Source organism: Cygnus olor, chromosome 2 (assembly GCF_009769625.2).
Source record: "Cygnus olor isolate bCygOlo1 chromosome 2, bCygOlo1.pri.v2, whole genome shotgun sequence".
Classification (NCBI taxonomy): domain Eukaryota; kingdom Metazoa; phylum Chordata; class Aves; order Anseriformes; family Anatidae; genus Cygnus; species Cygnus olor.
The window spans coordinates 147,288,686-147,301,095 of NC_049170.1; the positions used below are offsets into that span (position 1 = coordinate 147,288,686).

The 12,410-nt window shown below is 37.1% G+C and overlaps 1 protein-coding gene across 2 annotated transcripts in view; it reads right to left on the reverse strand.

The window, feature by feature from the left end:
- TAF2 (TATA-box binding protein associated factor 2) overlaps positions 1–12,410 on the reverse strand; it is a 57,308-nt gene that overhangs the window by 37,853 nt on the left and 7,045 nt on the right. For both annotated transcript variants that reach the window (XM_040546959.1, XM_040546958.1), the window contains exons 4-10: positions 9,565–9,683; positions 8,129–8,270; positions 7,527–7,758; positions 6,593–6,777; positions 5,908–6,021; positions 4,482–4,581; positions 2,779–2,864 (exon numbers count right to left, since the gene is read on the reverse strand). In XM_040546959.1, the coding sequence (XP_040402893.1) occupies positions 2,779–2,864; positions 4,482–4,581; positions 5,908–6,021; positions 6,593–6,777; positions 7,527–7,758; positions 8,129–8,270; positions 9,565–9,683 (978 nt within the window). The remainder of the gene's footprint in view (positions 1–2,778; positions 2,865–4,481; positions 4,582–5,907; positions 6,022–6,592; positions 6,778–7,526; positions 7,759–8,128; positions 8,271–9,564; positions 9,684–12,410) is intronic.

The window sequence follows — 12,410 nt, forward strand, 5'->3', positions numbered from 1 at the left end:
TGTTATTTTGGACACTTCTGTGTTCTAGGGTAAGGAAGGGTTAGCAGCCATGAAATTGAAATGCAAGAATGGAACTGAGGTTGTGGCTCAGACATTATATAATAATTTGGTCTCAGTATAAAACTATTTATCCAGCTTCAAATTATACACTTGATTGACTTTGGTAAAATTCTTTTCTTAAAAATTATAACCAAGCCAGGACCCACATTCTTGGCCTTCTTAAATTCACTAAGCGTTGATTGATTTCGGCACTGGTTACATTATTTAACTGCAAATCAAACGAAACCAGGTTGATTGCATTTGAGAGTTGCGTTTTGTAGTTCATTCAGTTTTAATACATTTCTTCCCATTGTATTTTTCTTTAACTGTTAGACTTTTAAAGCTGTTACTGGATTGGCAAGAAGTAAGAATTCAAATTAGCAATATGGGCCTAGGACCTTTGTCAAAGTGAAAAGCAAGCTAGTCGCTCTTCCATGGAAATTTATAACCCTCATGCTCTTGAGCACAATCCAGTCATTCAGTGCAAACCTGTCAATCTGCTTCTTCCACTTGAAATACATCCACATACACTTCTTGAGGCTTTTAATTTTTTTACAGCGGGGTGGTACCACCACAATCAAAGACTGAAGAAAACCAAAAATGCAAGAACACAAAATGAAGAGGTAACAAGCACAACACTTCACTTTGAAGCTTCAACCCATACAGCAGTTAACCTGCAATTTCCGTTCCTTCATTTTCCCAGGCTCCGGGATTTTCTCTCAAAAAATCAAAATTCTAGAGCAGTGTTTGTATTGCAGTACATATATAAACAAAGAATTTGTGATAGCTGTTCTGTACACAAATTAATTCATCTGAAAAGTTACTTTTTTCCAATGATTTCTTTCCATATTTTAATTCAGGTGAAAATTAGATTATTATCCAACCTAATTTTTCTTCATATTATTATGAATTGGGACTGCTTTAATGCAAATATGCTTGGCAGGAAACCTTATCATAACAACCAGAATGAAGAAATGCAAAATATATGTTGAAGAAAAATGCTCTAAACATCACCATTATGAAAACATCCTCCCAGAATACGAACCATTCCCCAGAGTCAGGAACACATACTTAATTTATGTACAAGGAAACTTTGCAATCTATAAGAAACAGCAAGTTGTAATTTATATTTAAGTGATGTTACGATTATCAAGCTATAATAGAGAGAAGCAGCAAAATACACATGGGAAGACAATGTCTAACAATGATACATCACACAGAGGAAACATACATTTAAGGGGATTAAATAGGAATCGGTCCATTATTTGGCTCCAGTTCTAGTTTAAATACAATTAAATACTAAAATTAACACTTACAAAGTAACTTTTCTTATAGTGCATTTATATTAATGTAGCCTTTTTCCATAGTTTATTCTGATCCTATTAGTCTAGATTTAGTTTCTCTGTGAGGGAATATGCTGCCAAATTGTAACGCTGCCAATTAAAAAGACTGCCAAGACCTAACTCATTACCCCATATTTTCCTTAAGAAAAAGAAAGAAAAAAAGGACGTCATGACCAATGTGATACCTAAAATTGATGCTATTAGCCGTGACTTGCTTTTCAGAGGTATATGCAACAAGACCACCTAGGTACTTGTCTGCTTCACCGCTTTGAAAAAGGACAGCGAACTAAATCAAAATCCATCACGAGCAGTTGTTGAGGATTCACCTGGCTGGGAAACTGGCCAATGTCTCCTATTCCTGATTTGAAAAAACATTTTCTTCTTTATTCTTCTCCCTAAACCAGATCATTACTCATATTTAAGTGGGTTATCTGTATACTTGGTTCAATCTTAAATGCAGAGTTTTCATTTTGAATTGAGAAAAAAAAACAAACAACAGGATTTGTACTCAAAAGTAAGAGAACCACTGCTGCAGACAATTTAGGTCAGATTTTCATAACTGGGGGGCTTCTGCTGCAGTAAGAACTTAAGCTGATATATTCTGCCACTCCATGTGCACATTCTCAACCTGTTTTGCATGTGCTGCTCATGGGTTTCCAAAGAGCACCTGTTTGTAAGGCTGTGTCACAACTAGATTAATTTATCCAAGATAAGGAAAACATGACAAAAATGTGTCACTGACACCTGGACCAGCTTACTGATCTGGCTTCTGGTAGTGCTTTCCAATCTCCAAAATTTCCAATTTTGACCAACGCTACTGAGTGGGTAGTACAGGAGTACCACAAAACAGGTAAGGAGAAAATTCCTAAGCTAGCACTACTGAAGCTACAGTTACTAATGAAAATACCAGCTCAGCCAGTTCACAGTTATCAGTGGTGCTTCATAGACAACTGATCTAATACTTTTTTCCCCCCAATTGATAAAACAATTTTCATGCAAGATTGCAAGGTAGCAACTGACAGTGGACACAAAAACAGCAAAGAAAAAGAAAACTGATAATACCTTAAAAAGCCTAAAGATTACTAACCACTCTATAAATAGCTCAGGCCAAAATTCTGGCTCCATCTTCACTCTCATCCTCTTACTAAAAAGTAGTTTCATAACAGTATTAAAAACATTCATTGTACTTTATTCCCTTCAGGATTTAAAGTGAAAGAAAAATAAAACAACAGTGACCCAATATACTCAAGATGTATTTTATGAGACTGGTAATAGATGCCTTGGGCAGCTGCAGTTCTTCAGCCTTTGGCCTTATGCCGCACAACACACCCAAGGCATATATTAACGGCCCCATAAAAACATACCCTGTAATGACTTGCTGCTTAAATAAACATACTTGTCTTTCTCTTTTCCTCCTCCGAATATTGGATGCAGCAGAACTCCACCAGTCTTCAGTTCGTACGCCACTATTTGATCTAACTCCTAAAAAGTACAACATACGTAAGTGAGAATAATTTTGGAAAGTACAGAAATTAGTTGAAAACTTTTAACATCATTGTTCAAGCCATACCTCATAAAGAAACATTTTTTACAAACGCAAACTAGTATTTTAAAATCAGAGACCTTCCTCAGCATGGCAAGCAATAATAAAATAGTAGAAATTAGCAATTAATACTTGTTCTGGGTCTGGATAGGGGGTCAACACACAACGGTATTTAACTATAACATACCTAAAGAATATTACTGCTCACTGAGGAAGTTTCCTCTGACCAATGGAAGTTAAGTGTTCACCATTTACTTGCAGTGCAAAGTAATACTGGCTATACCAACGCAGTAGACTGCAACGTATAAAAGCTCACCTCACCCTGAACTATGTCCAAGGCAGACAGAAGCAGGCTCTGTGTCTGAATTTGTGTGCTGCTGTGCCCATGTTAACAAGCACACTTCAAGGCAGGATGTTTGCGTGGGCTCACCATCGTCCAACAGTCAGCATGGCTTTTGGATCGAATCGGGTCGGTTTTAGCACAGGGAGAGTAAATTGTTGTCTGACTGCAACCCGATGTTGGACAAAGAGCTCCCAAGTGTTGACATTTTTGTATGTATTGATTTGTATCAACTGGCACCCTTTCATATGAAATATTATGTTCAAAGCGGGATGGGAGGCTGTGACAGCAGCACCTCTCAGTTCTATGTGGAAGCACTTAACCCACAGGGAAAGAACGTGAGCAATTAATACTCAGAAACATCCCTGAATGCAGCACTGGACTCTAAGACATCCAGTTTTGTTGTTCTCTATAGCACACACAACACAGGACTGAGATAAACGTCTTAGCATACTGGGCCCCTGTGTGAGTAAGGTAGGTAAATGAAGCCCATGGGGTTAGGACTCCAATTTGGAAAAGAAGAACAGTAAGAAAACGTGACAAGAGAAAGAAGAGGAAGATCTTTCTACGAATGAATGTCACTGACAAAGAACGAGGACTCGCTGCCATTATGGCTAATAAGTCCCTGTCTCACTGCTTTACATTTAGAAATGTAAGCTATAGGCAGAACTTTCTTTTTCAAGATAGGTGACTCTCAATGGAAAACAAAAATCTTAATGGAAATAAGGAACTGTCACCACGGACATCAAAAGCCTATTATAAAGCTAGGACTTAAATGAGGCTAAAAAGATACCTGATCCACTACTGATCCACTCTAACATCAGAGCTGTTCTGAGGTATAGGAAAGGCCATCACAGTATAGCAACATTAATTCACCAAACAGACCTCTTCATGAATCCCATATTCTGCTGTGAGTGCTAAAAAAAGTACTCTTTTTCTTTTGGCCTTTTCTGTCTTTTAACAAAAATCAAAAGAAAAATAGGAAAACTAACTGCAGAGAGAAACAATGAAAATTATTATTGGTAAGCCAGTCATGGAAACATATTTTGGCTAATATGTTTGGTGTTTCTCCTTGCAGCAAGTAGTAAAAATATTTTAGCCCTGTTTTGTTACAGTATCTTTAGATTGTAACGCAAAACTATGTTATGTTCTGTTTTCATATTCCATCTTTGATTTGAAATGTCTGAAATGTATAGAAAAATGTTACTGTTATTACCTGTTTAATCCAGTGGCGATATTCATTAACGCCAAAGGTTTTTTTCATCCAAAGGCCGTAAATATAACCAGAGATTCCCTTCAGCACCCATTCATCTGACCTATAATAAGAAAGCAGCATGAATTATGGCACTTCAGAAGGTATTTTGTAAGGGATGGTATTTTTGACCAGCTCAAAAAAGCCACAAGTTTCAGCAAGTTATATAACTTCTCTAAGTCAACAGAGGTCTGATGAGCTGTGAACCCATTTATGTAACTTGGCACCTAGGTGGGACCGATAAAACTGAAGAGCCAGTGAAAACTGAACTTGTACCACAGAAGCTCAGATTAAAACATAAAAGCAAACTATTTCAACTGAAATAGAAACATGGTAGAAGTGGACAGATACGAAAGTTAAAACAACTGTTAATCTACATGATTAGCATGATTATCTTTATTTCTTGATAACCATATCAATGCAATGGAGAACATTTGGAGAGCAAGTGGACAAAGTACATATCTCACAATCTGGTGGACACTCATTTAATTACCTCTTTAAATACTTCTTTAAAAGAGAGAAAAACATGGGGAAAAAACAGACCATGAACATGAGCTAGAATCTGAAGCATAAAAATGACAGGTAGGTCATCTGATGAGGTATATGAACATCCATAATGATGAGGAAGGTAAACAGAAGGACACAAAAGGGAGTCAAGAGACAAAACTGTCTTGACCATGGTTACAGACTGGTAATAAGCATCAGAGCAAGAGAAATTCTACTAGTGTAAGTATCAATTAACTTTATTTTTTATTTTTAAAAAGCCAAGAATATTCTGGAACATACACTTTTGCCACAAAAAAGTAGTAAGTCCCTTGTGCCTGAAATATAAAGTGTATGCAAAAGACTTCAAAATAAATACTGATCAGAATTACATGAGACAACTGTGGGTGATCTTCTGAGGGATGGAGTTACAGGGAGTTTACCAACCCAGTGAATTTGTCCCTTTGGCACTACTTCCTGTATTCCCCTCTCCTGTACTTCTCCATTATTTATTACTTCTCTGCTCAACAAGTACGTCCTGTGCAGGTTACATTTCTTCATCCAAAGTATCTGACAGAAATTCACTGATGATACAAGAGTCTCCTCTATAAATTTACAGGTGGCATAGCACACTACGACAGTCAGTAACAATAACCTCTGAGAGAAGACATGTTCAACCACTACAGTCTTTTGAACCTATATCTCATATTCCTCTTTCAAATAAAAATAAAAACAAAAACCCCTCATCCTCTTGGATTTTCATTTATTGAGCTGGTTTTATTACTCTTCCTTTTCTTCTACAGCTAGTTTTTCACTTATTCTTCTGCTAAAATACAAAATGCAAATTAAAGTTTCAGTTTCCTAATTTTCCCCCATTTTCTAAAGAGTACGAAAGTAAAGTACTTACCAGGACATTCTGGATATAAAACATCCGAAAAACTGCTGGGCCAGGGCCTGTGCTAAGCACCTCCTCGTCAGTGGAGTTTCATCTATAATCATTGCGCTGTGCAAGAGATTTGTGCTGGACCGCCATAAAAAGAGAGTAACACAATATGAGCACAAGCTCAAAATCAAAAAAAAACAAAACAGCAAAACAAAGACCTTATTTTAAAAGCCAAAACAAATAAAATAATTCTTTCACTAGCTTTCCAAGGAGATATTAACATCTTTATTTAATAACCTTTATCTAGACAGATCTCGTGCTATTTGCATATATATACACAACTTTTTCTGTAGAGTCAAAGTAACTGAGCTGGTGAAACTCTTTTGGGTTCATGGTACCTTCCCTCAGCTGAAGGAAAACAAAAACATTATTGAACATCTGCACTTAGGTCAATCTCAAATATTTCATGCATGGCGTTCAGAAAGAAAACCTCCGCCAATTTAAGATTCAAATCCAACTTCCCTATAATATGTGTAATTGGAAATGGCGTTAAAAGCCTGTAATGTCAACAAAACCCAGCTTTTTCAAACGAGGGAGCCCAAAACTCAGGCTATAAAAATAAAAGGAGCATCAGCTATTTCTCAACAGTCTTGGACCTAGAGTTTCTAAGCTCATGGATTTAGAAAGTGTGATTTTCTCAAATACTAACCTGAAAATACTCATGGATGCATAAGCAGCTACTTCAACATATGCTTCATCAATAAAAACAGTCTTGAAGCAGGAGTACGGATAGCGGCAGGTAAGAATCTCCTCGTAAAATTCAAATACCTCATGAAGGTATGATGTGGTATGTTTGAGCAATGGGAGTAGTTGTGGTAAGCAAAAGTGAGTCACCTACAAAGGAAAAAATTTGGTATGGGATTGATGAATATATTCATAAATATCAAGCTTGTTATGCAACAGAAAAATAAGCAAAAACACAGCTGCCACAAATCTAACAGACAACAGTATTTTCAAGCTGTGATAACTGATGTGATGACTGATTTTTTTTTAAACAGCTATTATCTTTCACAAACGAGCATTTCCCACCAGTAAAATTTAACAGAATACCACGACTGATGACAAAAATCTAATGTTTGCCTTTGGATCAAATAAAGCATAACTATTTCCGAGTATTTTCCTATCATGGTTTCAAAAGGGGAGTCTTTATGCCAGCCTGGTAACCTCCCAGGTCCATCCCTACCCAATCTGAAACTACAGCTGTAAATTTAAGTCATTGGACTTCAACAATCTGGTACAAACGCAAACCCTGTGTCCAACTTCATTGAGAAGATTAGTTAACCGTGTAGAATTTATTTTCATCTACTGTCAACAGGATGGATTTAAACCTATTTTGAGATATATGTTGTTAACAACTCCAACTAAATCAGCCCGATGAATTCAGGCATAAGTGGAATTAGTACCCATTCAAAGGCTTTACTTTGGAAAAATTTAAATACAGGCATTATGAGACAAGTTTTACTATATATTTGTACAGAGACAATATCTAGACATACCCATATTTGATCAATATACACAGGTATCAACATCAAAATAGTAACTAGCTCTTTACAAAAAAAGGAGACCTCTCTGAACATAATTACCTCATGCATGTATGGATCAACAAGTATTTCAAAAGGTCCTATGGCCAGGGAGATGTTAGAAGCTGCAGTTGGAATAGCCAGCATGTAATGAAAAGTCTTCTTTCTCATATCGTGGGTATATACAGTTTCCACCAAATCTCCGTTTGAAACGGCCACCATTGCAGCATCCACGGTATACTCAAGTTTCCAGGTACACAACTCAGAATATGAATCAACACAAGGAAACCAAAACCTAGGGAAATCAGGATGGGGGAAAAATGGTTAACAATTATGCTTCTATTGCACAGACGATTTTTCTCTCAGGTTCCAAACTACATCCTTAAACATTGTGAATGCTGACATACTCCCACTACACGGCAGTATGTATTACTGACTTTACAGAGCATTGCAAATTTCCTTGCCACTACCTCCTGCTGAGCTATAATGACTAGAAATCCTTATTACTACTAATCATTAGATGCTATTTCACACTGGTGAACTCCTTTCAAGCACAAGTTAAGTTTTTGAATGTTCAACATTACAAGAACTCAGGGAAATTGTATTTTCTACGCTTTGAGATTAAATAGGAAATGTAGTCTGGCATTCAAAGACAGTGTTCTTACCTTGTAGAATTTTGATAACCACATGAGAAGACATGAGCACCTCTTTCTGCCATGCTGCCCTCCATATTAGGTACCACAAAATGAAGACCTCCTTTTGGCTGGTCCAGAGAAAAATTTATATGCACCTTTAGGACTTTTAACTCTGCAGCACCAAGACAGAAATTAGAGTAAATACATAACTTACATGAAAATTATTTCAGAATAATCATTCAGTTTTAGCCTATTGGTCTTTCAAGATGATGTGTTTACTTCATTCTCATGGGCGTACAGGTTCACTTTACAAAGCAGAAAAGAAGACCGTACAAAACTGAGACCTCTTAGGCTTAACTTACAGAATTTGAATTTATGAGAATTTTTATTAATTGATAAAAAACAGCAATTGGATTTACACTTAATCTCCCTACTGCTGGATAGTAAAGAACCTTTATACAGTTATTACACCCTTACCATGATCTCACTTGCACCTTGCTGAAATAATTCTTTACAAAAACTGCACATAACAGGCACATTCTTAAAAGACGTGTTATTGTCATTTGCAGTTTCTTAAAACCTCTTATTACTGTTAAAGCTTTTCCTGTAACTGAAGTGTCTTTGCTTTGGTTTAGTTTCACAGAAATCTCACCTATGAATAGATAGGCAAGAAAAGAAATTCAAACATATGGTGAAATTTAGCCAACAAGTCTCACCATATTTTAACATTCAAACTTGGGAAAGAAAAACTATACCTGTTGAATATAACCTTCTAGGCTTGCAAGTAACACAATAGAAACAAACAAGAACTAAAATAACAAGTGTCTTTCCCAGTAAGATGTAACTGACAACACTGCGCGATGCAGCTTCCTGACAGTTGATTTTTCCTCCATGTTCCCACAAATCAACAAGAGGAACAGATAAAACCATGTAAGAAAATGAACACAAGAAATTAACTGGAGAGTGACTTGTTAGAACAGTTGTTCTGGGATCTAGTATTTCAGTTTATAAAGTCATCTCCTTGTCACTATGGAATCGATCTTAAAACAACCATTCTTGAAAGTAACATAGCTTTATAAACAACATGTAAGCAGACAGATCCTTATAAATTATTTTCTTTGTTGACTCATGTATATTGTAAGCAGCTTTAAATGGTTATAATTTAGCACCTAATTTACTCCATTATGCCCACATCCTCATGTATACTTTTGAGCTCATGACCACCCCAGTTTGTTTGTAAAGGGTGTTGCAACTATTTCTCCATACTACCAAGAAGCATGAAGGTATTTTTCAGTCTTCAGCTGGAAAGATGTGTGAGGAAAAAGAAAACAGTAATCACCATCTCATAAAATAATGTAATGCTATTTCTATTTATTTAAATCTAGTATCTTCCTATGGAAACTCACAGCTAACAGTTCTGTGGCATCTTAAAGTTAAGCTTACGCTATATGGTCTCTTTACTTTACCATCAACATGTTTCCACAACTCCGAGGGAACCTTAATGCAGAGTTCGCCGTTTCCAGCATCTGGGTCCACAGCACTGACTGCGGCAGCGTAGGCATTGGAAAAATAGTTGAGGTTCCTCCTGTCAGAAATAGCCATTTAATTCTTAAAGTATACGCTGAGCTACAAAAAACCCCACAACTTTTAAAGCGATATGATTTCTATATGGAATTTCATGGTGCATGTTTAATCAAGTATTTTGTTCTGTTTTTAAAGGAGCAGGGGGTAAAAGGAAAAGCATCTTTTAGCCCCCAGAAACAATTTTTAAAAAGTTACAGTCATTCATGTATTTAGGATGCGGACACAAATTTCTGTAGTCAGGCTGCAGCCGTTTAAGTGACTGTTAGCTGTTCAGTGACTGCATGTCTCATTCCAAAGTAATACCATTACCTCAGTTGTGACTTTGAACTGTTTTCTATTGAAATGAGCAGGAAAATGGATGTGTCCACTGTCGTAGCTGATACAAGCAGAATGCTATCTTATTATTATTCAGTATTATTATATTCAGATACCAGAAGATTCACCATCAAGTTCAGTAATGACCTCGCTTTTGCATCTTTATGCTACAACTTTCATACTCTTTCAAAATGGATTTTTAAACTCTGTAAAACACGGGCATGACATCTATCTTAACTCTAACCCTCTAGTAAACGCAGTTCTTCAAACGTTTGAAGATTTCTACCCGAGGTGAAAGTGTTTCAGTTACTCATCACCTTTCCTTTCAGAAGAATCCTGAGCATTTAGCTGTGTACCACGGGAGAAACCGGCAACTCTGGGGGCAGAGCTGCAATCAAGCATAATGCTATCTGCGGCATTGCTGCACCACAATGGGGTGAATTAACTTGTGGCTGTGGGCTCCATCCTTCCATGGAATCTGAAGTCCACGCAGAGCAGACATGATCTCATTTCAGGATTTTACTTTCTTTCATCTAACCACTCTCTGTTCATCAGCCACAGAGAAAACAGCGTTCAACCCAAATTACAGTACCTTACTTGGAAGAATGAAGGGTAATTAACTATGCCAGGATCATCCTAGAAGTCTAGATAAGTCAAATGCCACAGTTATACTCCCTGCCTTCCCCATCTGAAAAACGTAGCTAAGTAATGAAATATATTGAGAACATATTTTCATGCAATTCTTGATCTTTGGCAATAATAGCGCACACATTCCCTGGCACCACGACCACGACTGGGAATGTCAGGAGCACTAAACTTGTCTACTTTGCTTGGAAGCTGCTGAAAATAGGACATTCATAGTAAATGGGAGCATGTTAACACAGAAACACCCAAATCACAAGTTTTAATATATAGCCATGATTTCTTTTTTCATAGCTGAAATGCACCTAAAGATAGGGTATTATACAGTGTAACACCAACAAGTTTTAAAAACACAAGGTTGAACTTGCTGTAACTTTCATTATGGTTCCAGAACAATTCAAACCAGCTGAAACTCAAGCTGATGCTCTGTGTCCCCATCTCTGCCACTCATTCCTGCTTCCTCCCTCATTAAGGATACTATAGCTCATGTGACCCTGCGGTGATGCGACTGGAAGTGCTAAATGGGGAAAAAACAGTCTTTTTTGGCAGTCTGCTTTGGGTTGGTCTAGCTCCCTGATCTGATACGCTGAGGGCTCAGAGAAGTGCTTATGCTGAGGCACAGGAGACTGGCAGGGACATCAGGACCAGCCCAAGGGATGCAGCTTTAAGCTGACTTGAAACAGTATCCTAAGAAGGCAAATAATTATCACTGGAAAAAAGGTCTTTAAAAAATACTGTATGGCTGAAAACTGTCTTAGCAATTAAAAGAAATTAGCTACAGAAAACAACAGTAACATTTCTGTTAGATTCTCCAGTCTCAAAGTTTTTCATTTCAATGTAAACTGGTTCTGGGGGACTCCTTTCTAATACATCTGTAAGAATTTTTTCCAAGTTTGAGTCTCGTGATGAACTTGTGGTTACACTTTAAACATCAGTGGGTTCGTAGACAGGAAAAGGTTATGATTTTATGACACAAAAGGTAGACTCCACAGGGCTTAACATTTAATGGGAAACAGTCTATTCCGATATTTCTATTTTTGCAAAGTGTTCCAGTTCAAAGGGGTGATTCACTGTAAAAGGAATCCATTAAAGACTTGGTACCACGAATTAATCTTTTCATAGGTTAAACTATTCTCAATAAACTGGATGTGGCCATTATAACAAAAACAGAGCACAAGCCAAAAGTTACAGCCCAAGAAATAAACTAAGTTTTCCTAGTGGTAAGCACAGATTGACAATGAAAAAGTAATATGCATTCATGTTTTTTCCTGGTAGAGACACGTTTTATTATCAGAATTGACCCAAAAGCCTGCTAGTTACAGCCCAAGTGCATGCTTGTTGACTGACTGGAGTGATCTCGTAGAGACTTTTTTTAAAGCTACTCATCAATTCCAAATATCTCCACGTCAACTTTTTATAGCATCTCTCCTACTAGTGGCAGCAATGCTACATAACTTTATGCTGTGCAAACGTACAGTTTACTGGGGTTTTCTCATATTGACAGAGTCAAGAGAGTGACAATTTACAAGGAAAAAAGGGAAGAAGGGGGCAACAGAGGTGTCTAACGGTACAGCAACAGTCCTAAGAGACCCAAGCAGACATGCTCCAACACTGTTTGCAGATTGGAAGCAGTCTCTGCAAGATTTCCAACTCCTTAAATGTATGAGCTAAACGGGATTCTCTGCCACCTTGTGTACACAGGGAAAAACTATGCCGTTTTTTTATACCAATTTTATACCTAACTTCTGTTCAGTCAGGTAGAAACTGACCT